The 27,833-nt window shown below is 42.7% G+C and overlaps 1 protein-coding gene and 1 pseudogene across 9 annotated transcripts in view; both read right to left on the bottom strand.

The window, feature by feature from the left end:
• Window positions 1-27,833, bottom strand: part of TESK2 (testis associated actin remodelling kinase 2) — a 145,622-nt gene that overhangs the window by 6,585 nt on the left and 111,204 nt on the right. For 6 of the 9 annotated variants that reach the window (XM_055254613.2, XM_055254614.2, XM_063627649.1 and 3 more), the window contains one exon: window positions 5,420-5,566. The exons of 1 other annotated variant lie outside the window; for it this stretch is intronic. In XM_055254613.2, coding sequence (XP_055110588.1) covers window positions 5,420-5,566 — 147 coding nt within the window. Of the gene's footprint in view, window positions 1-1,991; window positions 2,097-5,419; window positions 5,567-27,833 lie in introns of all 9 variants that reach the window. 2 more of the 9 variants (XM_063627644.1, XM_063627645.1) reach the window with 1 other exon arrangement.
• LOC129469313 (uncharacterized) lies at window positions 8,437-8,529 on the bottom strand (annotated as a pseudogene).

The raw sequence follows: 27,833 nt of genomic DNA, 5'->3' as shown, positions 1-27,833 counted from the left end.
AAAAGCGTGTGTCAAACGTATACAATAATCATACATTCCACTCTCCATAGTGAGGACTGAGCTGAGAAGAGACTCAAAAGGGTGGCCATGGATGCATTTCCTGGAAACCTACACAAATTCTTCAGAACTGGGCCAGATCAGACACCTGAAAGTTCCTGGGGTGTCCTGGAACAGCTGCACAGTCAGTATTAACACTGAATAAAGCTACCTGAGTGGAGAAATGCCAAGTCTATTCATGTTCACTCCAAAGCTGTTTCCGCAACAAAAACAACAAAACACTTTCTGTGTGGCTTCACCTCTTTCCCCTCACCCGCAACAAACTGACTCCATAAACCCAGTTGGGATCAGGCAGGAAAAGACTGATTCTACTGAAAGACTGAACAGTTAAGAGGTTCTTTTCATAGCACAGGGAGATCAGTGACCGAACTGCCGGACTCCTAAATGCCTCAGGGACTGTTATATTTCAAGTCTCTTAGAGGATTATCTGTTTTGGTGTGATGTGTCCCATCCCTTGCCCTCAATCCCACTATGTGATCCCATACCTTTACCATAGCTCTTGTGTAATGACCTCCTGACTTAAATATCTCCACAACTAGAGTAGAGCCCATGGAAGGTAGAGATTGGATTCCCCAATATTGTGCCCTCTAATAGCACAGCATAAATAGTTCCCAGAAGCTGCTGATGGTTTTAATTATAAAAATTAACTTCAGGGTACACTAACAGTCATTCTCTATATCCCTCCAGCATTCAACGTTGTTCCTAATTCATGTTGTCTTCACTCTGAAAATTGGCATTTTCTATTCCTCATTGTGTGGCATAGCCTAAGACCATAACTGAATAGGCTTTTCATTCTAGTGAAATCACCTAAGTGACTTCTATGCAGTCAACAAAAACAACAGAAAAGAACTAAGAACTAAAGGTGCAATTCATAATTCATACTCATTCCCAACAGTAATCACAGAAGATCAGTTGGGCAGTAATGGTATTAAGCAGAAGCAAACTACTTTCTCAGCTGCCCCCAAGAGCCAAGGCTCGGGTATGTGTGTACTGGTTACTTCTAGAGCTACTGATAAAAGCCTGTGTGTGGCTATTGGCACTTCTTCATAGTGCTCACAAACTGAATATTTTTAAAGCCACACTGCCTCCCACTTCCTTCTAAGTAAGTTCTTGGCCTTGCCACTGCAAAAGTCTGTTTCAGGCTGTTTCTTAGAAGTAATTACAAAATTAGACTGAATGGCTATATCTGACAGACATTTTACTCTTAGAGCATTATTGCAGTAGCTGCAGACATGAATCCTATAAAGGCAATACTACTTTCAGGAGGCACGTTGATAGGAAACTAGGGATCTTTTTGCTTCTAACCACAGGCTCAGGATCATTTGGAAAAAGGCATCTACTTCTCTCTGTCCTGGTTTACCCACTTGGAACATGTTACCTCTACTTTAAATCCCTCTTGTCAGCTCTGGTCTGAGCAGTGTGGACTGATCACTCCTGCAAAGTCAAGGAGAGCATCTATTTTACAGACTGGGAGCGTGGAGGTTCCAAGGTCACTGAAGTCATTCAGAGATGGAGACAAAACTGGGCCTGGGACCCAGAATCTCAGCTCTGGAGCAGGCGTTTTGGCCTCTTTGCTATCAAGCCCTTCGCCCTTCCTTGAAATAGGCCCAGGAAGACTTTACTCTCATAGGCTCTGTGCTAGGTGGTAAGAAAACAAAAGTGAATAAGAGGAGCACTTGAGAAACTCATATGCTGGTGGGAGATACAGACACAACAGAACAATCAAGTGATATGGAGTGTATAATATTAAAATATAAGAAAACCTGATACTGTCCTTAAAGAAATAAGACACAGACCCAAGATGGACTATGAAGAGATAATTTGGAAATCTCAGAGCCCTCTACTGTCCCTTGAGCTTTATTTCTCAGAGATGATAAAAGGGCAATGAACATAGACAGTATCTCAAATTGGACAGTCTGGTTCATAAGACTCACTTGTTTGTCTTCAACTTGAGATCCCCGATAGTGTACTTCCCAGCCTTCCTCCAGAGTTTGCAAAAGTCCTTTGTTCTCACCACCTGGAAGTATCCTCAAAACCTCCTTAAAGTCCAGACCCAAGAAAGTATAGCCCAGAAATACAGGGAGTTATTTCTCCTATGTTCCTAGTTTCTTGTCTCAAGCCAACTGACACTGGGAATACCCGTTCCCTATAAGGAAGAGCAAAGGGTAGTGGTCTTATCCTATAGTCTAAAAAGGTTATTTTTATAATACAGCACAACAAGCCCGGACAGAACCACACTTGGACACTAGCACAATGGGACAAAGTGCTTTTGGGGCACAGAAGGGAATATGATGAACTCTTAGGGAGTGGGGGCTTTCCTCGAGGAAGCCTAGCTGCCCTGGCCTAGAGTGATATTTCCTGCTTGGAAAACTTGTTGTCTATGTAGCTAAACAATTATAAAATGCTGTGCACTACTTTTTAGTTATTTGCCAACAAGACTGTACATACCTCTAGGTCAGAAGTTCCTCTTTTCTAATATTCCTTCATCCTTGGAGCCAGGTACAGGAGACACGTGTGTGTGTGTGTGTGTGTGTGTGTGTTGGGGGGAATATCTGAGTAACTGATATGTATTTTGTCACAAACTCCTTCTATCTTAGAAAAAATGGTGCTTTCTGAGTAGGAAGCAAAGATCTGATATCTAAGTTGATTCAACCCCATCCATTTGCCTGGAACAAATGCATTTTTCTTTTTCTTTTTTTTTTTTTCCAAGACGGACTCTCGCTCAGTCGCCCAGGCTAGAGTGCAGTGGCACGATCTCGGCTCACCACAACCACTATCTCCCGGGTTCAAGCGATTCTCCCGTCTCAGCCTCCGAGTAGCTGGGATTACAGGCACCCACCATCATGCCCGGCTAATTTTTGTATTTTAGTAGAGACAGGGTTTCACCATGTTGGTCAGGCTGGTCTTGAACTCCTGACCTCAGGTGATCTGCCCGCCTAGGCCTCCCAAAGTGCTGGGATTACAGGCGTGAGCCACCACGCCTGGCCTGTACTTTTCTTAGTCTTGGTTTTCCAAAACATTCTGGGGGAGAAGAAATGGCTAATAAAGAGATAAGATACCACCTTCCAGGTCCCAACTGCCTAACTGTCCAGTTCTTACAGACAGTAATGTAGATAAAGGTCTCCTTACAACTAGGCCTCAGCTGGTTCCCAGTTTCTACTTGCCAGTCTTGTGCTCCTTCAGGAACAGTGCAGCTGACTACAAATGACTCTGCCACACACCAAAACCATTCCATGTGAGGCATCCAGGTACTTACTGCTTTAGGCTTTATTGACTCAGAGTACTGCTACTTTTGTTCCCTTTCAAGCTTTTTCTTTTTTTTTTTTTTTTTTTTTTTTTTTTTTTTGAGACAGAGTCTCGCTCTGTCGCCTGGGCTGGAGTGCAGTGGCGCAATCTCGGCTCACTGCAAGCTCCGCCTCCCGGGTTCACGCCATTCTCCTGCCTCAGCCTCCGAGTAGCTGGGACTACAGGCGCCCGCCACCGCGCCCGGCTAATTTTTTGTATTTTTTAGTAGAGACGGGGTTTCACCGTGGTCTCGATCTCCTGACCTCGTGATCCGCCCGCCTCAGCCTCCCAAAGTGCTGGGATTACAAGCGTGAGCCACCGCGCCCGGCCAAGCTTTTTCTTAAGATGGGCTCCCTTCCCCTCCCCCTCATCTGGGGCAGAAGGAGTAGGAGTATGTGCATGCATGTGTGAATATGTATACATGTAGGTATTGAGGGTGGGGAATGAAGTGACAGCTATTCTTAGGCAGGTACAAAACTCTTATACACCTCCCTAGCAGACTTTAATTCAGTTCTTGGGCAGAAGTCATATTAGATATGTTAGATTGCCTTATAGTTCTCCCATTAATAATCAAATAGTACTATTTATATAAGCCTTGTCATGATGGTATCTTAGGCCATTTGGCTATGAGGTGCCTGTTTTGTGGCATGGCCAACTTCCTCTGAAAGCGACTCTTTTCTAACCTGGTCACACAGCAATTTGGACAGCAAGAGAGTGCTACAGAGATCAGCTGATGCCAAAGAGGAACTGGCAGGGCAGTAGAAACTCAATCACACAGGCAGAAAATGGGTCAGTACATATGGCCCTAAAAACCTGCATTCAAGTGACTAAAAATCACTGAACTCCTGCTCTTAGCTAAGAACTACATCATGGGGCCACGGGAAAGAAAACTTATAGGCCTTGACTGCTGTCATTCCTATAAGGCAAGAATTTCTTAACCCTTCTCATGTCATTTGCTCCTGTAACACATATTCAGGAGATTGAAGTTAAACATGAAGGCTCTCAAGATGTATGAGTTGGCTGGGCACAGTGCACACCTGTAATCCCAGCACCTTAGGAAGCTGAGGTGGGTGGACTGCTTGAGCTCACAAGTTTGAGACCAGTGTGGGCAACATGGCAAGACCCCATCTCTATTAAAAATACAAAAAAAAGGCTGAGTATGGTGGCTCACGCCTGTAATTCCAAAACTTTGGGAGGCCAAGGCACGTGCATCACCTGAGGTCAGGAGTTTGAGACCAGCCTGCCAACATGGTGAAACCCCATCTCTACTAAAAATACAAAAAATTAGCCAGGGGTGATGGTGGGCGTCTGTAATCCCAGCTACTCAGGAGGCTGAGGCAGGATAATTGCTTGAATCCGGGAGGTGGAGGTTGCAGTGAGCCAAGATCACTCCATTGCACTCCAGCCTGGGCAATAAGAGTGGAAAAAAACAAAACAAAACAAAAATACAGCCAGGCATGGTGGTGTACGCCTGTGGTCCCAGCTATTCGGGAAGCTGAGGTAGGAGGATTGCTTGAGCTGATGGAGTGGAGGCTGCAGTGAGCCGAGATCACGCCACTGCACTCCAGCCTGAGTGACAGGGCGAGACCCTGTCTCAAAAAAAAAAAAAAAAAAAGTATGTGTATTGGCTCACTCAGCACTGAAAGGAACCTGCTGTAAGAAAATACAGGCTTATGGTGGGGCACAGTGACTCATGCTTATAATCCCAGCACTTTGGGAGGCCAAGGCAGGGTGGATTGTTTGCAGCCAGGAGTTCAAGACCAGCATGGCCAATATGGCAAAATTCTGCCTCTACTAAAAATTAGCTGAGTGTGGTAATACGCACTTCTAGTCCCAGCTACTCAGGAGGCTGAGGCACGAGAATTGTTGAACCCAGAAGGCAGAAGCACTCCAGCCTGGGCAACAGAGTGAGACACTGTCTCAAAAAAAGAAGGAAAAGATGTAGGCTTTCTAGGGACCAACTATAAAATATAATGAATTATGTCCTCTGTGATTAAATGTTAAATCTAACACAGCTTTCTTGGCAAAAGAGAAGGGTGGTATCTCTCAATGAGTTGTGAGAGTAAAGCCTTCATACCTTAGATGTGAGGTCCCGATGAAAAATGCCTTTGAAGTGAAGGTAGCTGAGGCCCACCGCTATGTCATAGGCCAGTTTTACCCTCACAGTCCAAGGCAAATGCAGGTTACTGTCTAGCAACTGTTCCAGGTTCCCGGAGTTGATATACTGCAAAACAGAAGGAAAACCCAGCTACCATTTATCAGAAATGTTTAGGCTAGTGGTGAAACCATTAGAGAGTAAACACCTAGAAGAGAGAGACTGTATTTTTTTTTTAAGTTACTGAGGGCTTATTCTGCCTCCAAGCACTATGGTAGGTGCTGCACACAGTGACACTTTCCTTTAAGGAGATCACAATCTATTAAGGGACATAGTCAAACAATATCATATAATAAATATTAAAATATAATTATGTGCAGGTAGGACAACACCATGCAGCGACAAGGATAAAGCTAAACTGTGGAGGCATGTCAGAGGAAATGCAGAGAGGAAATAAGGAGTCAGAAAGGATGACCTGGAGTAGCAGGAAAGATAGACACAGAGGGAGCAGCATACGCAAAGTTATAGGTTAAGTGCATGATGCATTCAGGAACTTAATTTACTTCGATATGGCCAGAGTGCATTTATAGACAAGTCAGGAAGTGAGGCTGATATGTTTTGCTAAGATATGTGAACTTTATCCTGTCTATAGGAAACAAAAGAAGCATTTTAAGCAGGAGAGCCACATGGTTATATTTGCTTTTTAAAGAAAATATTATTTTAGCAATGGTATGATAGGTGGATTAGAGTGAAAAATACAGAGAAAGGGAAATAGGAGATTACTGCAATAATGCTGGTGAGAGCAGGGCATCTGAATCATGGCAACAGTGGAGGCATTAGAACAAGGCAAGATTCAAAATGTATTTAGATGGCAGAGTTTAAAAAAAAAAAAACTTGATAATTGCCTGGATTAGAGAATGAGAGCAATAGGCTATTGGTCCCTGGGTGTCATTTTTAAATACCCAGAGAGCAAGGAGGGAGTAGGTCTTTAGAATAAGAGGCAATGTTAAAAGAGAGTGAGTTCAGGCCAAGTGTGGTGACTCATGCCTGTAATCCTAGAACTTTGAGAGGTAGGAGGATCGCTTGAGCTCAGGAGTTCAGACCAGCCTGAACAGCATAGTGAGAGACTTAGTCTCTACAAAAATAAACAGAATTAGCTGGATGTGATGGTGCACACCTGTAGTCCTAGCTACATGGGAAGATCACTTGAGCCTGGGAGGTTGAGGCTGCAGTGAGCTAAGATCATGCCAATGCACTCCAGCCTGGGTGATACAGTGAGATCCTGTCTTTAAAAAAAAAAAAAGATAGTGAGTTCAGCTGGGAGAAGTTAAATTATTAAAGGTGCAGGTGCTTATTGGACAACTAAGGTGGAAATGATCTAAATAGAGTCAGTTTGAAGTTTAAGAACAAAGTCTAAGTGAAAGACTTAATATTTAGGTGGTAAAAACATTGAGCTGAAGCAGTCATGCATTCCAAGGTCATGCATGCCCAGGGTTTAACATGTAAGATGGGAAATTAACAGAATCCCAAGGAACAGACAAGAATGTCAATATGAGAATATTCTAAATGTTCAGAAGGACTAAACTCCATCTCATAAATAAATAAATAAATAAATGTATGTTCAGAAGGACAATGACATTCTACATGTCAGAAGGAAAGCATTCTACAAAGGAAATGACTGACAGTATCAAAAGCTATGAATGAGGAAGACGAGCTTGAAAGGTGTCCACTGAATTTGCAACCAGGAAATCACTGGCAACCTTGGACAGAGCAGTTTCAGTAAAGTGGTTAAGACGAGTAAGACTGAAGTGAACAATGGAAAGAGTAGCAGATAAGGTTATGGAGAAACCATGTGAAGATTGTCTGGCTGTTCATCATTCCTAAATACCCATGAAGGGCAGCTTTGCTTTTTTATTTAAAAAAAAAAAAAAAAGTGAATAAGTCTGGGCACGGTAGGAGGCCAAGGTGGGAGGATCGCTTGAGGTCAGGAGTCTGAGACCAGCCTGGGGAAAGTGGCAAAATCCCATCCCTACAAAAAATACAAAAATTGGCCAGGCGCAGTAGCTCCCAGAGGTGGGATCACAGTAGCTCACACCTGTAATCCCAGCACTTTGGGAGGCCAAGGCAGGTGGATCACCTGAGGTTGGGAGTTCAAGACCAGCCTGACCAACATGGAGAAACCCCGTCTCTACTAAAAATACAAAATTAGTCAGGCATGGTGGCGCATGCATGTAATCCCAGTACTCGAGAGGATGAGGCAAGAGAATCACTTGAACACGGGAGGCGGAGGTTGCAGTGAGCCGAGACCGCACCATTGTACTCTAGCCTGGGCAAGTGACGGAGTGAAACTCTGTCTAAAAAAAAAAAAAAAAAAGCCCGGGCGCGATGGCTCACACCTGACACCTGTAATCCCACCACTTTGGGAGGCCGAGGTGGGCAGATCACGAGGTCAGGAGATCGAGACCGTCCTAGCTAACATGCTGAATCCCCGTCTCTACTAAAAATACAAAAAATTAGCTGGGCGTGGTTGCAGGCGCCTGTAGTCCCAGCTACTCAGGAGGCTGAGGCAGGAGAATGGCGTGAACCTGGGAGGCGGAGCTTGCAGTGAGCCGAAATTGCACCACTGTACTCCAGCCTGGGCAACAGAGTGAGACTCCGTCTCAAAAAAAAAAAAAAATTAGCTGGGTGTGGTGGTGTGTGCCTATAGTCGCAGCTACTCACAAGGTTGAGGTTGGGATGATCACTTGAACCTCAGGAGGTCAAGGCTGTAGTGAGCCATGATTGTGCCACTAGATTCCAGCCTGGGCAACAGAGAGAGACCCAGTCTCAAAAAAAAAGTAAGTATATGTATTTATAAATAATAATAGCAGATGTTATTTATATAGTATTTAAATTGTTTCAGGCACTGTTCTGAGAGTTTTGCCTATATTATCTCATTTAATCTGCACAATAACCCTATAAGGTAGGTATACTGTTACTTTTTTTCCTTTTTTTTTTCATGTCAGACAGACAACGTGCAGACATTAATAAGGTTTAAGGGTAGTACACCTCACATGAAAATCCAATCATCATGCTGTGGACTACAAAATGACTATATACTATTACTCTTATTTTAGAGAAGGCATTTAGAAATTAAGCAACTTGCTTAAAGTTATCCAGTTATTAAGTGGCAGAGACTGGCAGACTCTGCAGTCTGGCTCCAAGTCCATACTCTTTACCACTACGTTGCATTGGAGAGTTAGAGACCACAGCATCTGAGTCAGAGAGACTCATGCAGCACAGGAGCTCAAAAATGAATTTACTCAAACCTTATATGATGTATTATCTCCCTCCTCCTCCCAAGGGAGAAAAAGGGAAATTCCTCTAAGCGTAAAATTTATATCTTAATACATATTTTGGGGTACTATTGAGTTTACAAAGGACTAGGGAACTTAATGGGATAAGAGGAGAAATATCTGAATTCTAGCCCAATTCAGCCTCCTAATAGCCATTTAACTTGGACAAATCAACTAATAAGGCTATCCATCTTTCACTTTTCTCAACTATAAGTAGGTGTGATAATCCCTGATTCACCTAATTTGCAGTGTTGTTATGAGAATCTAATAAAATATGTGAAAGTTGGCCAGGCGCCGTGGCTCACGCCTGTAATCCCAGCACTTTGGGAGGCCAAGGCGGGCAGATCACCCAAGGTCAGGAGTTCAAGACTAGCCTGGCCAACATAGTGAAACCCCATCTCTACTAAAAATACAAAAATTAGCCGGGCATGGTGGTGGGTGCCTGTAATCCCAGCTACTCGGGAGGCTGAGGTAGGAGAATCACTTGAACCCGGGAGGCGGAGGCTGCAGTGAAGTGAGATTGAGCCACTGCACTCCAGCCTAGGAACAGAGTGAGACCCTGTCTTGAAAAAAAAATATGTAAAAGTTGGCCAGGCAAGATGGCTCACACCTGTATTCCTAGCACTTTGGAAGGCCGAGGCAGATGGATCGCCTGAGGCTAGGAGTTTGAGACCAGCCTGGCCAACATGGTAAAACTGCATCTCTACTAAAGATACAAAAATAAGCAGAGCATGGTGGCAGACGACTGTGATCCCAGCTACTCGGGAGGCTGAGGCACGAGAATCGCTTGAACCTCTGAGGCAGAGGTTGTGGTGGGCAGAGATCATATCACTGCACTCCAGCCTGGGCAACAGGATGAGACTCTGTCTCAAAAAAATAATAATAAAATAAAATACGTGAAATTGCTTCGGAAAAAATTTAAATGTCATGTATTTTCTGATGTGGTAATAATATAAGCACCAAAAAGAACCAGTTGGGGGCAGCACCACGCAGCACTTCAGATCCTTGGACGCGTCGGAGCAGTTTTGCCAAGGCAGAAAGAATGACTAAAAATAAATCTTCTAACTTCTCAAAAGGGAAACTTGTTGATCTGCTTCATCCTGCTTGATAATCCATCTTTGAAAATCTTAAAATAAGGCATAATGACGGCATAAGCACAGCGCCTTGCTCTCTTCTTTCTAGTTGAATCTGCCCAAGGTTCACATTTGAGGTGCCCATTTGCTGAAAAGAAACTGAGCTTGTGAACTTCAGGGTTATAAGTGGGCAGTGAAGCTGACATCTAATCACACAGGCAGATTTCCTTAGCTCTGAAAGTCAAAAGGTAGACAGTGGTTCACTTCTTTAGCATGATGACAGTGTGATATGTCGGGCCTGTCTTCAGGAGCCACTCAGGTTTCCCAACTGAGTGCCAGGCAGAAGACACTATAATGAAAAGACTGTATGTGCACTCTCTATAGGCCAGGTGAGACCAGGACTCTTGGTTCCGGGAAACACTTGTTTACTCTGTTCAGCAATGTCTCTGAAGGCCCTGGAAATCCATATGCAAAGCCAGAGGGTGGAGAGCACGGGGAAAAGGTGACAAAAGATGAGGAATCACACTTGGCTAATAGATTCTGGCTTCTCCAGGCAAAATGCAAAAAGCGCAAACCAAGGACCAGAGTGGGAAAACAAATGGAATTTGCTTTTACAACCCATTTCTCTTGCCTGCCTTTGGTGAATAAATGAGTTGGGCTGATAAGCCTGTAGGCCCTCAGAAACCATGTCTCAATGTTTCAAGACCTCTGCATGTATAAGAAAAGGAAATTTGAGATTTGTCAACAAGGAAGATTTCTTTCTTTTTTTTTTTTTTTTTTTTTTGAGAAGGAGTCTCACTCTGTCCTTCAGGCTAGAGTGCAGTGGCGCCATCTCGGCTCACTGCAACCTCTGCCTCCCAGGTTCAAGTGATTCTCCAGCCTCAGCTTCTCGAGCAGCTGGGATTACAGGCTTGTGTCACCACACCCAGCTAATTTTTGTATTTTTTAGTAGAGACAGGGTTTTCCCATGTTGGCCAGGCTTGTCTCGAACTCCTGACCTCAGGTATTCCACCCACCTCAGCCTCCCAAAGTGCTAGGATTACAGGCGTGAGCCACCGCACCCAGCCGGAAGATTGCTACACAGTCTCTGTGCCCATTAGCTGGAATGTTCACTTCTCCATAAGCAACTCTCAGTGCAGACTCAGCTGGTGTGGCCTCTAAACAAATCCCTCTGCAGGAAGCAGAGACAAGAGCAACTGCATTAGCATGTTCAGCTTTCCCCGGATGGGGATAACAGCTGCTTTGCTTTCATTTTCAGCTAGACTACTCCCTCGGTCAGCCCTATAAAACAACCCAAGGCATTGGTAATACATTTAATTAATACAGAAGTTTTAATATTTTTAATTGTTGTTATTTTAACCTTTCAAGTTAGAAAACTATAATACAGCCAATAAAATGTGTTATAAGTACTTCAATACCTCTCAGTGGCTGTTACCTTTTTCTACACCAACTTTACCTATACCAAAACTTGCCTCACTTCCTCATGGTCTAATAAAATAACAGAGTTTCTTTTATTTCATTTGTGTTTGATACTTGGTTTCATTAAATATATAGAGCCTTTTCCTAGAAGGCACTCAATAACTTTTAAAAGTGTACTGGTAATTCAACTATATTATGTAAATAAACCTTTATTACTAAAATGCAAGAAATAATATGCCAACATCTATTTTAAAATCACCAAAGGCACAGAGAAGTGAACACTCAGTTCTCCACTCGGGAATATCAATTCAGGTTATTTCTACAAACATTTATTGAGCACTCCTCCCCCTACTGCCACTTCCATATGAGAGTAAGAACTTGTCTCTTGGCCAGGCACAGTGGCTCTCGCCTGTAATCCCAGCACTTTGAGAAGCTGATGTGGGAGGATCGCTTGAGGCCAGGAGCTCAAGACCAGCCTGGACAACACAGCAAGACCCCCACTCAAAAAAAGATGGTAAATTATATGCTATATGTATTTTACCACGATAGAGAGTGTGTGTACAAGCGTCCCCATAGTTCTTTAGTCCCTTCCACTATGTAAGGACACAACAAAAAGACAGGCATTTATGAACCATGAAGTAGGCCCTCACCAAACACTGAATCTGCTTGTGCCTAGATCTTAGATTGCCCAGCCTCCAGAAGTGTGAGAAATAAATTTCTGTTGTTTATAAGCTACCCAGTCTATGATATATTCTTACAGCAGCACAAATGGACTAAGACAACTGCCTAGGCTAAAGAGTATAGGTTCTTCCCACATATCCCAATAGGGTCTGGTAGGTACCAATTTAGGCACAGACAAGCACATAAACATATTCATACAGAGAATATTCTGGACTGGCTCTAGGGAATATGTACCTCTCTTTGAAGTAAATGCACCCAGGACTCCAGTTCCCAATTCTTGCTGATTCTAGTCAGCTACAGTAGTTTCAACCAATTATAACTATTCAGAACAATAAGACAAAATGGTAGCTTTAAAAAAATTTGAATTACCAATGTACTGATACTTGCAACCAAATAAGCTTATCTCTGAACAGTGGCTCAAAGGCATTCAGAGAAGGTCTGGAGAAAATATCAACTGTAAGAATTATTATTCCTTTTTGAAAAATCTACCCAACTGGCCAGGAGTTAGGGCACTTACCCAAGGAAGATAACTGTGCTGCCATCTAACTAACAGAGATCATTTGCTACCATCTAATTAGCAACATGGTACTGAGAAAGATTCATCCATCCTTCTGTTCACCTACCCAAACACTGAAAACCTACAATGTGAAACACAAAGATAAATGGGGCCAGTCTCTGCCCACAGAGACTGGTCTAGCCTAGATGGTCTAGTAGAGATGCCATACAGTCAACTAACACTTTTTTTTTTCATACAGGAGAATAACATGATCAGATATGCTACATAGAAATATTCTAACAGTAGTATAAAAATTGTATGAAAAAGTCAGGAACTGAGGCTGGGGGAAGAGTTAGGATAAACAAGGCCTGAGTAAGACAATGGCAGCAAGAATGGAAAGGAGGTTAATATCTCAGAGACATTAGAGGTGGAATCAACAAGATTTGGTGTTAGTTCAAAGGCAAGGAGTAATTAAAGAGATATGGTCTAAATACAAAGTCAGTCCAGTTTGGTGTTTAGCTCATAGTACACAACTCATTCTCCCAATTAACAGTATCTTTTTAAAATTTATTTTCATTTTTTACAACAGGTAGAACCCACTATCAATAACTTATCATTCTCACCCCTCCCTTAGGTTATTCCATTAGCTTTCTAACCTGTTTTCTTGCTCCCTTTTGCATCTTGAAAAGATTTAGCCCTCATTCCAATCCATTTTCCACAATACAGCCAAGACAATCTTTCTGAAATGCCAACCTGAAGCCACTCTCCTGTTAAAATTATTCAGTGATGCTCTATTACTTGTAGCATAAAACCCACAATCCTTAGAAAGGCACACAAAGCCTTTCACTCCTGCTTATAAAAGTCTGACTCCTGCTCACCTGCACATTTGTACACATTGCTGGTCCCTTTACCTGTAATATCCTTCCCCTTTCCCCACCTAGGCCTGGCTAATATTCACTCATTGTTAAGGATTTAATTCCATTTCATGGTAACCCATAGGCAGGGTTGGGGATAAGAAAGACAGTCTATGCAAAAGGAACACAAAGATAACAAAGCACAGAGATTAGTAATTATTCTTTTTTTTTTTTTTCTGTATAAGTAGGGGAGAAAGGATGAAGCTAAAAATTTAAGATGGGCAGTATAATATAGTGGTGACTGCAGTTAGGCTGGCTAGGATTGAATCTCATCTCAGACTATAATAGTTGTAGAGCCCTGAGTTGGTTACTCAGTTTGTTTAATACACATCTATAAAATGGGAATAATAATAGTGCCTAACCCACAGAGTTGTGAAGATTCAATACGTTGATACATGTAAAATGATAAGAATAATGTCAAGGAAAGTGCTCAATATGTCAGTTATGACTATTTCTATTATTATTATTATATTTGTTATTAGTGCAGAAGTTCTGGAATATCAAGATGAAGCATCTACAGTTAATTCAGCAGAACACAGGGGCCACTGAAGGTTTATAGGTAAAGGTATAATATGATCTAATGGGGGTTGAATTACATCCCCCCAAAAGATGCATGCAAGTCCTAAACCCTGGTAACTATAAATGTGACCTTATTTGGAAATAGGGTCTTTGCCGATGTAATCAAGTTAAGATGAGGTCATATTGGAGTAGGGCAGGCCCTTAATACAATATGACTGGAATTCTTATAAAAAGAGGGGCAAGAGATACAGGCACACAGGGAAAATGTCATGTTAAGATACAGGCAGAAATTGGACTGAGACATCTACAAGCCAAGGAACACCAAAAACCTACCAGAAGCTAGGAAAAGGCAAGAAGGATCTTCCCGTAGAGCCTTCAGAGAGAACAAGGCCCTACCAACACTTTGATTTTGGACTTCCAGCTTTCAGACCTCTGAGATAATAAGTTTCTGCTATGTCACCCACATTGTAGTGCTTTGCTATGGCAGCTCTAAGAAACTAATACATGACCCAAACTGCATTTTAGAAAGGTCATTCTGGTAGCAGGATAGAGAAGGAATTAGAGGCAGTTTTGGAGGGTAATGCAACAGCCAGATGAGAGGTGACCAAACATCTAACTAACAGTGCTATTTATGGGCAAGAAAAAGTTGGCTATAGTCAGAATATAAAGCTTTTTAGCAACTGAGTGATAGATATGAGAAATAAGGAAAAAGAGTCAAAGACATCTCAGAGATTCCAAATTGAAAGGTTCAGACAGCAATGGAAAAAGATTTCAGAATCTTAAATGACTTGATGTGCCATCAGTAAGTCAGAAACCTGTCAGAAACCAGTATCAATGTCAAACAGCCAAATCAGTGGCTTGTTGGCACTCTACTTTTTGGAGGGGCTCTTTGCAGAAAAGGGTTTGGGCCCCGACCTAGTTTTCACTGTAGCCCAACAATGCTTTTGTGCTGGCCACCGTATGTTTGTTGGTAGGCTCCAAACACAAAGGCTAGCCGACATCCCATCCTGCTGGCTTGGGTTAAGGAAGAAAAGAAAGCTTTGTTACTGCTCTGGGTAATTCCAGGACAGACATCCCAAGAGTGCCCTGTGGGAGGCTTGTGCTCCAAAGAAGCCTCCTGTTCTCAGCTCGAGAATCCACAGCCACTACAAGTGTACATCCGTATATCTGCCAAGGACTGAATTTGCCTACCACTCCAGGAGGTTCACCAGGGCCTGCCTGACTGAAACAGTCAACAGTAATGAGCTGACTCAAAAAGAAAAAGGAAAGACTAGTTCTAGCCACAGAGTAAAACGTTCTTAATAACCCAAAATATATTTCAGAATATTTAAGTGTTTAACTCTTGGCCTTCATATATGCTTGCTGAATACCCTTCTTCGTAGCTTTGCTAATTCTTATTCATCCTCCTTGTTTATTTATTTTCATTTTTATTTTATTTTATTTTTTGAGACAAAGTTTCCCTCTTGTTGCCCAGGCTGGAGCTCAATGGCACGATCTCAGCTCACTGCAACCTCCTCCTCTTGCGTTCAAGTGATTCTCCTGCCTCTGCCTCCTGAGTAGCTGGGATTACAGGCATGTACCACCACGCCTGGCTTTTTTTTTTTTTTTTTTTTTTTTGAGACAGAGTCTCACTCTGTCACCCAGGCTGCAGTGCAGTGGCGCAATCTCAGCTCACTGCAACCTCTGCCTCCCGGGTTCAAGCAATTCTCCTGCCTCAGCCTCCTGAGTAGCTGAGATTACAGGTGTGTGCCACCACACCAGGCTAATTTTTGTATTTTTAGTAGAGACGGGGTTTCACCATGTTGACCAGGCTGGTCTCGAACTCCTGACCTCAGGTGATCCGCCTGCCTCGACCTCCGAAAGTGCTGGGATTACAGGCATGAACCGCCACACTGGGCCTTATTTATTTATTTATTTATTATTTATTATTTTTTGAGACTGAGTATCGCTCCGTCGCCCAGGCTGGAGTGCAGTGGCATGATCTCGGCTCACTGCAACCACCACCTCCAGGATTTAAGCAATTCTCCTGCATCAGCCTCCTGAGTAACTGGGATTACAGGCACGGACCACCACACCTGGCTAATTTTTGGTATTTTTAGCAGAGACAGAGTTTCAATATGTTGGCCAGCTGGTCTCAAACTCCTGACCTCAAGTGATCTGCCCGCCTCAGCCTCCCAAAGTGTTGGGATTACAGGTGTGAGCCACCACGGTCAGCCACTTATTCATCCTTCTGAACTCGTCGAAAGTGTTCCTTGATACTCCGTCCCATTCTTTGTGCTAGGCTGGGCACCTGTAATCCCAGTACTTCGGGAGGCTGAGGCAGGAGGATTGCTTGAGCCCGGGAGTTCGAGCCCATTCTTGGTGCCACTTTAGCATCCTGCACGTTTCTACTATTGTAGGCATCATTTGGTTCCTCATTCTCCTTCTTTTTTTTTTTTGAGACGGAGTCTCTGTCTACTCTGGGTTCAAGCAATTCTCTTGCCTCAGTCTCCCAAGTAGCTGGGATTACAGGCATGCGCCACCATGCCTGGCTAATTGTTGTATTTTTAGTAGAGATAGGGTTTCACCATGTTTGTCAGGTTGCTATCCAAATCCTGACTATCCAAATCCTGGACTATAACATTTATGGCAGGAACTAGGTCCTGCTCAATTTTGTAGGCCCCTTTGTAAAACTCAGTGAAATTATTTAACAAACAAATGCATAATTAAGTGCATTTAAATAAATGGAGGTGGGTTTCAAGTTCCCTCTTTTATTGGAAGCCCCATCCCCCAATTTAATCATTAAAATGTAATTTAAGATATAAAAGAGAAATGTGCTTTTAGAGGAACTTTCCAATAAATATCATGCAAAAACAAATATTTAATAATGCTGGCTGGGCGCAGAGGCTCACGCCTGTAATCCCAGCACTTTTGGAGGCCAAGGTGGGCAGATTGCTTGAGCTCATGAGTTCAAGACCAGCCTGGGTAACATGGCAAAACCTTGTCTCTACAAAAAATACAAAAATTAGCTTGGCATAGTGGTGCATGCCTGTAGTCTCAGCTACTCAGGAGGCTGAGGTGGGAGGATGGCTTGAGCTGAGGAGGCAGAGGTTGCAGTGAGCCAACATTACAACACTGCACCCCAGCCTGGGCATTAGAGCCAGACCTTGTCTCAAAAAATAAAATAAAATAAAAATAAAATAAAATAAAATAAAATAAATAAAAAAAATAAAATAAATAAAATAAAATAAAATAAAATGTTTAATAATGCCTACTTGGACAAAGAAAGGCTCAGGCAAAAGACTAAGTCTGATCTTCTGCATTGAGGAGACCATGTTGATTAGTGTTATGTTCAAAAAAATCAATTCCCAAGTAATGCATACACAGCTGAAAGAAGGAAGTATTCCAGCTGCACCCTCCAAGTTTTCTACATCTCAGTAAACGGCATTGCCACCCACCTAGAAACTGGGCATCATTTGGTTCCTCATTCTCCTTCTTTTTTTTTTTTTGAGACGGAGTCTCTGTCGACTCCGGGTTCAAGCAATTCTCTTGCCTCAGTCTCCCAAGTAGCTGGGATTACAGGCATGCGCCACCATGCCTGGCTAATTGTTGTATTTTTAGTAGAGATAGGGTTTCACCATGTTTGTCAGGTTGCTATCCAAATCCTGACCTCAGGTGATCCACCTGCCCCGGCCTCCCAAAGTGTAGGGATTACAGGCATGAGCCACTGCATCTGGCCACAAAACATTTTTTTTGAGATGGAGTTTCTCCCTTGTTGCCCAGGCTGCAGTGCAATGGAGTGATCTTGGCTCACTGCAACCTCCGCCTCCCAGGTTCAAGCGATTCTCCTGCCTTAGCCTCCTGAGCAGCTGGGATTACAGGTGCCTCCCACCATGCCTGGCTAATTTTTTGTATTTTTAGTAGAGACGGGGGTTTCACCATGTTGGCCAGGCTGGTCTCGAACTCCTGACCTCAGGTGATCCACCCACCTCAGCCTCTCAAAGTGCTGGGATTACAGGCGTAAGCCACCACACCCGGCAAAGCACTTTCATAGTTACCTCATTTGACCATTGTAATATCTTTTTTTTTTTTTGAGATGGAGTTTCACTCTTGTTGCCCAGGCTGGAGTGCAATGGCGCGATCTTGGCTCACTGCAACCTCTGCCTCCCGGGTTCAAATGATTCTCCTGCCTCAGCCTCCAGAGTAGCTGGGATTACAGGTGCCTGCCACCATGCCCGGCTAATTTTTTGTATATTTAATAGAGATGGGTTTCACCATGTTGGCCAGGCTGGTCTTGAACTCCTGACTTCAGGTGATCCACCCACCTTGGCCTCCCAAAGTGCTGGGATTACAGGTGTGAGTCACCACACCCAGCCTGACCATTGTAATATCTTGAAACATTCTTGTCATCTTTTCGTTTTTGTTTTTTTTGTGTGTTTATTGGCTTTTTTGGTTTTCTTTTGTTTTGTTTTTGAGACGGAGTCCCGCTCCATTGCCCAGGCTGGGCTGCAGTGGTGCAATCTCAGCTCACTGCAACCTCCGCCTCTGGGTTCAAGCAATTCTATCTCAGCCTCCCGAGTACCTAGGACTACAGGCGCCTGCCACCACGTCTGGTTAATTTTTGTATTTTTTAGTAGAGACGAGGTTTCACCTTATTGGTCAGGCTGGTCTGGAACTCCTGACCTCAGGTGATCCACCCGCCCAGCCTCCCAAAGTGCTGAGATTACAGGCATGAGCCACCGCACCCGGCTGGTTGTTTGTTTTTTGAGACGGAGTTTTGCTCTTGTTGCCCAGGTGTGAGCCACTGCACCCAGCTGGTTGTTTGTTTGTTTGTTTTTTGAGATGGAGTTTTGTTCTTGTTGCCCAGGCTGGAGTGCAGTGGCGCCATCTTGGCTCACTGCAACCTCCACCTCCTGGGTTCAAGCAATTCTCCTGCCTCAGCCTCCCAAGAAGCTGGGATTACAGGTGTGCGCCACCATGCCTGGCTAATTTTGTGTGTGTGTGTTTTTAGTAGAGATGGGGTTTCACCATGTTGGTCAGGCTGGTCTCGAACTCTTGACCTCAAGTGATCCACCTGCCTCAGCCTCCCAAAGTGCTGGGATTACAGGTATGAACCACCAGGCCAGCCCAGAGAACTTAAATAACTTGCCTATGATTATTCAACTAGTAAATAGTACAGCTTGGATTTGTATCCAAGCCTTGTGACCTAAAAGCCTGGGTTTCTTCTACCCTAGGAATGTACACTTATGTAGGGAAGCTAAAGCAAAAAAAGCTTTAATAAATGAAAGAATGGGGCTGAGTGCAGTGGCTCATGCCTGTAATCTCAGCACTTTGGGAGGCCAAGGCAGGTGGATCACAAGGTCAAGAGTTCGAGACCAGCCTGGCCAACATTGTGAAACCCCGTCTCTACTAAAAATACAACAAAATTAGCTAGGCATGGTGGCAGGCGCCTGTAATCCCAGGAGGCTGAGGCAGGAGAATCACTTGAAACCAGAAGGCGGAGGTTGCAGTTAGCCGAGATTGCACCACTGCACTCCAGCCTGGGCAACAAAAGTGAAACTCCGTCTCTAAATAAATAAAGAAAGAAAGAAAAGAAAAGAAAAGAAAAGAAAAGAAAGAATGTGTAATAACAAAGGTACAAAAATTCTATATAGGAGAAGATGAACGGAGGGAAACATTATGACCAAACGGGTGGTGGCAGTGGAGGCGGGTAGAGAGGATGCGGCCGAGAAAAAGAATCAGGAAAGGTTTTATGGGGAAATAAGTGGACTCTAAGGCCAGGTCTTGAAGGGAAGATAATTTTTTTTTTTTTTTTTGAGATAGAGTCTTGCTCTGTCACCCAGGCTGGAGTGCAATGGTACGGTCTCGGCTCACTGCAACCTCCACCTCCTGGGTTCAAGCAATTCTCCTGCATCAGCCTCCCCAGTAGCTAGGATTAAAGGTGCGCACCATCACATCCAGCTAATTTTTGTATTTTTAGTAGAGATGGGGTTTCACCATGTTGGCCAGGCTGGTCTCGAACTCCTGACCTCATGATCCACCCACCTCGACCTCCCAAAGTGCTGGGATTATAGGCGTGAGCCACCACATCCAGCCAGGGAAGATGATTTCTATAGGACAGAGGGAAAGAGTATATTCTAGGTTGAAGAAACAATATGGATAAAGAGGCGGGAAAACACAGACCATGTTCAGTAAACAATAAGAAATCCTGTTTGCCTGAATTGTAGAGTACTTGTTAAAGAAGAGAAGAACTAGGAGAAAAGTAGTATTATAGTAGGGCATAAAGGACTAGAATATCAGGCTGAGTTTATCCTGAATTCCATTTTTAAACTCTAGCTGTGAATCAAAATAATTTGTAGAACTTTATTTATTTATTTATTTTTAAATACAGATATCTGCATCTCACCTAAGACTTTAATCAATGAGGAAAGGTTTTTGAGCCAGGAAATGCCATTGATTGTTAATTTATTTATTCAATCAACAAATATGATAAGCAGCTACCATTTGTCAGGCACTGTGCTAGGAACCAATGGATGACAATGTAAATAAAACAATCCTTGCCCTCAAGGAATTTATAATCTATTTATAATCTACACATATGAACAGTCAGTTGAAATCAATGATAAATTATATTGTATTATGAGAGCACATAGGTGAGGGACCAAACTACTCTTAGAAAGAAGATCAGAAAAGGCTTCCCAGAGAAAATGAATTCTAAGCTGGGGCCTGAGGAATTGGTTGGGCCAGGGGGGATGAAGAGGTGTGTTCTGAGCAAACAAAAAGTCTGGTGCAGAGCTCTGAAGGTGGAAAGGGTCATGTTCCATTTGTGGAACTGAAAGAGGTTCAATACAGCTGTAGCACACAGTTGCGACAGGACAGAGGCAAGAGAAGTGAGGAGTGAGGCCATAGAGATAAGCAGTAGCAAGATCAGTTTTGACTTTACCCTGAAGACAATGAGGAGCCACAGAAGGGTTTTTTCAGGGAGAAACAAAATTAGATGTGTATTCAGAAGTGGTACTGGCATAAAAACAGACATATAGACCAATGTAATGGAATAGAGAGCCCAGAAATAAACACCTATCAATTGGGAAAGGGCAGTCTTTGCAACAAATGAGAAATGCAAATCAAACCACAATGAGATATCACCTCACATCCATTAAGATAGCTACCATCAAAAAAAAAAAAAAAAAAAACACACAGGAAATAACAAGTATTGGTGAGTTGGTTAAGATGTGGAGAAACTGGAACACTTATGCACTGTCAGTGGGATTGTAAAATGGTGCAACCGCTACAGAAAAAAAATATGGCAGTTTCTCAAAAAGTTAAAAATAGAACTACTATATTGTCCAGCAATCCTACTTCTGGGTATGTACCCAAAAGTCTGGAAAGTAAGGTTTCAAAGAGATATTTACATACCCATGTTCATAGCAGCATAATTTAGCCAAGAGGTGAAAGCAACCCAAATGTTCATCAACCCATGAATGGATCAACAAAGTATGGTATATACATACAATAAAATATTTATGCAGCCATAAAAAGGAAGAAAATACTATCACATGCAACAACATGGATGAACCTTGTGGACATTATGCTAAGTGAAATAATGTGATCCCCAAAAGACAAATACCGTATGATTCCACTTATATGAGGTATGAAAAGTAGTCAAATTCATAGAAACTGAAAGTACAGGCTGGGTGTGGCGGCTCACACCTGTAATCCCAGCACTTTAGGAGGCTGAGGTGGGTGAATTGCCTGAGCTCAGGAGTTCGAGACCAGCCTGGGCAACATGGTGAAACCCCATCTCTACAAAAAATACAAAAAAAAAAATAAGCTGGGCATGGTGATGCACACCTGTAGTCCCAGCTACTTGGGAGTCTGAGGTGGGAGAATCGCTTGAGCCTGGGAGGTGGAGGTTGCAGGCAGCCGAGATTACACCACTGCACTCCAGCCTGGGTGACAGCGAGACCCTGTCTCAAAAGTAAAAAGAAAATAGAATGTTTGTTACCAGGAGCTGGGAAGAGGGAGAAACGAGGAGGTGTTGTTTAACGGGTATAGAGTTTGTTTCACAAGATGAAAAAGGCCAGCCATAGTGGCTCACTTCTATACTCCCAGCACTTTAGAACAAGCTGAGAGGATTGCTTGAGCCCAGGAGTTTGAGACCAGCCTGGGCAACATAGTGAGACCTCATATCTACAAAAAATAAAAAATTAGCCAGATGTGGTGGCATATGCCTGTAGTACCAGCTACTCAAAAGGCTGAGACAGGAGGATCACTTGAGCTTGGGAGATCAAGGCTGTAGTAAGCCATGATCACCCCACTGCATTCCAGCCTGGGTGATGGAGTGAGACTCATTTTATTTTTGAAAAAATAACAATTAAAAAAAAGATGAAAAAGATCTGGCAGCCAGGCACAGTGGCTCAAGTTTGTAATCCCAGCACTTTGGGAGGCTGAGGCAGGCAGATCACCTGAGCTCAGAAGTTCAAGACCAGCCTGGGCAACATGGTGAAACTCTGTTTCCACTAAAAATACAAAAAAATTAGCTGGGTGTGGTGGTGCATGCCTATAATCCCAGCTACTCGAGAGGCTGAGGCAGGAGAATTGCTTGAACCCAGGAGGCAGAGGTTGCAGTGAGCCAAGATCATGCCACTGCACTCCAGCCTGGGTGACAGAGAGAGACTCTGTCTCAAAAACAACAACAACAACAACAAAACAAGATCTGGCCTGGAACAGTAGCTACTGTCCCTGTTACGTGGGAGGCTAAGGCAGGAGGACTGCTTGAGCCCAAGAATTTGTGGCTGTAATGCACTATGAACTCCAGTCTGGGCAACAGAGCAAGACTCTGCTTCTTTCTTAAAAAAAAAGAAAAGAAGGCCAGGCACGGTGGTTCATGCCTGTAATACCAGCGCTTTGGGAGGCCGAGGCGGGTGGATCATCTGGGGTTCGAGACCAGCCTCAACATGGAGAAACCCCGTCTCTACTAAAAATACAAAATTAGCTGGGCGTGGTGGTGCATGCCTGTAATCCCAGCTACTCGTGAGGCTGAGGCAGGAGATTTGCTTGAACCTGGGAGGCAGAGGTTGCGGCGGTGAGCGGAGATCGCGCCATTGCACTCCAGCCTGGGCAACAAGAGTGAAACTCCGTCTCAAAAAAAAAAAATAAAAGAAAAAGGTCTGGAGATCTGTTGCACAACAATGTGAAAATACTTAATACTAACTACTGAACTATATACTTAAAAATGGCTAAGATGATTCAAAACAAACAAAAAAAGATTTGTATTTCAGGACCACTCCGGCTGGCAATATAGACTATAGATTTAAAGTGTGAAACAAGACTGACAGAGAGACTAGTTAAAAGGTTATGGCAAGACATAATGAGGCAGAAGGAATGATGTAAGATAAATGATTCAAGAATAGTAAAGAGGTAAGATGAACAGGACATGGTGATTGGTAAGATTTGGAAAAGGGATAGATTAGGGATAAAGGAAAAGGAAACTGTCATTTGTAGAAGAGCCATTCACTATATTAATACATTTGCAATTTATTAATTCATTTAACAAACATTTATTGAGCAGCTACTTGTGCCTAGTAGTACAGAAGATTTTAGACAGTATTCTGCCACTATCATAGAACAGCTTCTCATTTTTTGAAGTTCACTAAACTAGCCCTTGACACAGTGTCTGCTTAATAATTATTTGTTAAATAGGAAACAGACACAAGCAATTGCATTGAAATGAGCTAAAATGAGCAAGTAAGGAAATAAATGCCTATGACTGACTCTGGAAAACACTGATCTAAGAATTTATTATCTAAGCAAATAATGGTGACCAGGATAACAAGAAAAGACCACATAAAGAAAAAGAGAAAGTAAATACAGAAAGTGCAGACAGTGATTACGTATCAGGCACAGGGATGCAGAAATGCCCCTGAGTAGTAGCAATGTGTGAGAGGTATATTGGGAGACCCTCCTTCCATGGTCCTACTTGCTACAGATTCCAAAGTTGGAACAGCTCCCAGGAGCCAACATAGAACCAACTCCTGGGAATGATACCACTTATCAAGTTAGGAAAATTACACTTGGCAAATCTATTAGAAACACATCTAGCCTAAACTCAAAAAGAACTCTGTGAATTCAACTGTCACACTAGTTTAACAATCATGAGGGGATTAGGAGAAAGATTAGCTAGAAATCCTCTGAAGAACTTTCTAAATCCTTCTGCTGTCCTCATACTACCAATGCTGTAAAAAGATTCATCAAATGGATGGCTGAAATGACCTTGAAAGAGGCAGATATCTTTGCAGCTAACAGTTTAACTGTTAAAAGCTCAAGTGTTGGGAAGCAGTACTCATTTATCCATTTTCCATTTACCCAACAAATATTTATTGCATGCCTTTATGCTCCAGCTACTGACAATTCAGCAGTGAACAATAGCCAAGCCCAAGGAGCTCAAAGTCTAGTAAGTACGGGATTATAGTCAGCCAAAACTTGATTTAAATCCTCGCTCAGCTACAAGACCTTAGCTAACTTAATCTCTTTCTGAGCCTCAGATTTATCATCTGTAAAATGGGAAAAATATTACCTATTTCATAGGATTGCATGCTAATTAAATAATATATTGAGAGGGAGAAAAAAAAAGCTTAGCAGACCCTGGCACATAGAAAACATTTAGTATGAAAAATCACTGAATGATTTTTTTATTTTTGTTACTCAGGAGATAATACAGCAGTTGAAAAATGCCTCCTTCCAAATCAGTGAAACACTCTCTAATGAAAATGTTGATAAACAGGATATGAACAAGGAAGGTATCATTCAGAGTACTCCTTCAGACACCAGTAATCTATGAATATATCTCAACTCAAATGTCCAATAAATATCTCAAACTGAACCTATTCAAAAATGACCTCTTGATCATCTCCCATTGTGTACCTCCTAGAGTCTTCCCCATCTCCATTAATGGCAACTCTATTTTTTAGGTGTCCAGGCCAAAAACCTCAGAGTTATCCTTGACTTCTCTCATCCTCTCATACCCCACAGCCAATGCATCAGGAAAGCCTATTTGTTTGTTTTTCTTCTACTTTCAAAATGGATCCAGAATTCCCAGCTCCACTGCTATACTTCTGGTCCATTACCATCAACTCTCACCTTTTTTGCAGTCTTTATGTATTGCACAGACTTTATTGTAACAGTCTCTTAACTGGTTTTCCTGCTTTCACCCTTTCTCTTTTTTCAGTCATTCACCAAACAGTAGCCAGGATGATCCCATTAAAGAATAAGTCACAAAAACCTCCAAATACTTCACAATTTATCCTGAGTAAAATCTAAAGTTCTTACAGCAGTATATATGAGACTCTGATCTAGCCAGTGTTTCCTCTCTAACCCCATCTACTACTGTTCTCTTCATGCTCTCCATTGCAGTCACATCACCCACCTTGGAGTTATTCAACCAGACCAGGCACATTTCTGCCTCCACGCCTTTGCACATACTATTCCAACTACCTAGAACACTTTGATATCCACACAGCTAGTTCTTCACCTTCTTAATTTTGTGTGTGTGTGTGTGAGCCACTGCACCCAACCCACCTTCTTAAATTTTAGCCTCTTTTGTGAGGCCTTCCCTGTCTACATGTTGAAAATTGTAAACCACCTAGCACTTAACATCATATATATTACAATTTGTTCCCTTGTTTAGTTTAACTCCTCTGCCCGCCCCCTGCTGATTAAAATATAAATTCCAGCTGGGTACAGTGGCTCATGCCTGTAGTCCTAGTGCTTTGAGAGGCCAAGGTGGGAGGATCACTTGAGCCCAGGACCAGCCTCGGCAACATAGCAAGACCCATGTCACTACCAAAAATAAAAAATACAAAATAAAGTTAAACTTAAAAAAAATTAAAATGTGGGACAGGGATTTTTATTTGTTCATTATTGTATTCCCAGTACCTGGAATAGTGCCAGACATGGTAGGAGCCAAATAAATATCTTTCGGATGAATAAATGAGCCAAAAGCAAGCAAGCAAGTCAGAGAAAAACTGTTTTAAGATAAACTAAATAAACTCTTCTATTATTTGTGGGCTAGCTTGCCAACCTCAAATTCTTGTTTCTCAAATGTCACAGGGAGTTACTAAAAATAAGAACAGAAATGTACCACAGTTTGAGAGTTTTTTATTAGTAAATGAGCAAAGCAAAAAAATTAAATAAAAATTACTTTTTCCAAAAGCAAAGTGCAGTCAAACTGTATTTGTAGAAATATTTTTTGCACATAGAAGTTTAAGTGAAATAAACTTCTAATTATGAAAGGATTTGAGATGTGACATTTCTTTCTCTCTCTCTCTTTTTTTTTTTGAGACAGAGTCTCACTCTGTCACCCAAGCTAGAGCGTAATGGTGATGGTGTGATCTCAGCTTTGTAGCCTCTGCCTCCAGGGTTGAAGCAATTCTCCTGCCTCAGCCTCTCAAGTAGCTGAGATTACAGGCCCCCGCCACCAAGTCTGGCTAATTTTTTTTTTTTTTTTTTTTTTTTTTTTTTAGGAGAGACAGGGTTTCACCATGTTGGCCAGGCTGGTCTTGCACCCCTGACCTCAAGTTATCCATCTGCCTTGGCCTCCCAAAGTGCTAGGATTACAGGCGTGAGCCACTGTGCCTGGCCTTCACACTATTTTTGATTTCTGGCTCTTTCCACTAGGGCTAATTCAGCTTTCTCAGAGCTGGGTCTACACTAGACCATCAACTACAAACACACACTAAGCATATGCTATGGGCCCAGCCACACAGAGTATTATTATAAGCTCTATCTAGGAGACTTAGTTCCATTAGAGAACCTGGGATTTCACACAGCTTGGAGAGAAGAGAGATAAGGACATTCCTAGTCCTGGGACACCTAAAGCAAGAATGTATAGAAGAGAGCAAAAAGACCCATGTAACTAAAGGAGGGATGCGTATTATCAAACGAGATTAGAGAGTTTAGAATACAAAACAGAATTTTTTAGACAGAAGCATCACATTATCAGGTGTGCTTGATGATGATTATTCAGATAGTAGTATGTCAAAATGAAGAAAAGAGGTCAGGTGTGATAGCTCACACCTGTAATCCCAGCACTCTGGGAGGCCCAGGTGGGAGGATCCCTTAAGATCAGGAGTTCCAGACCAGTCTGGGTGATATAGTGAGACTCATCTCTACAAAAAAATGTAAAAATTAGCTGGGTGTGGTGGCATGCACCTGTAGTTCCAGCTAATGGGGAGGCTGAGACAGGAGGATCACTTGAGCCCAAGGGTTTGAGGCTGCAGTGAGCTATGATGGTGCCACTGTATTCCATCTTAGGTGACAGAGCAGCAAGACCTTGTCTCTTAAGAAAAAAAAAAAGTATTTGTAGGAATTGAGGTATGGAATAATATTATGGCTTTGGAATGAAGAGAAAGAAAAATAATCAGAAAGATATCACAAAGAAGAAAATAGGAAAAGACTGGGGACCGATTAAATTCAAGTGATGAGAAAAAATCAAAACTAACCCCAAAGAACAAAGGATTCTAATAACAGAACAAGGATTTTTTTCTTTTTTTTTTTTGAGACAGAGTCTCGCTCTGTTCTCCAGGCTGGAGTGCAGTGGCACGATCTCGGCTCACTGCAACCTCTGCCTCCCAGGCTCAAGTGATTCTCCTGCCTCAGCCTCCTGAGTAGCTGGGATTACAAGCATGTGCCACCACACCCAGCTAATTTTTGTATTTTTAGTAGAGACGGGGTTTCACCATGTTGGCCAGGCTGGTCTCGAACTCCTGACCTCAGGTAATTCGCCCACCTCGGCCTCCCAAAGTGCTGGGATTACAGGCGTGAGCCACCGTGCCCGGCCGAGAACAAGGATTCTAATAATGATAAGGGCCGGACACAGTGGCTCACACCTGTAATTCCAACACTTTGGGAGGCCGAGGTGGGCGGATCATGAGGTCAGGAGTTTGAGACCAGCATGACCAATATGGTGAAACCCTGTCTCTA

The sequence above is a fragment of the Symphalangus syndactylus genome, chromosome 12, assembly GCF_028878055.3.
Source record: "Symphalangus syndactylus isolate Jambi chromosome 12, NHGRI_mSymSyn1-v2.1_pri, whole genome shotgun sequence".
NCBI lineage: Eukaryota > Metazoa > Chordata > Mammalia > Primates > Hylobatidae > Symphalangus > Symphalangus syndactylus.
This window is presented reverse-complemented; position numbering and strand designations above follow the sequence as displayed.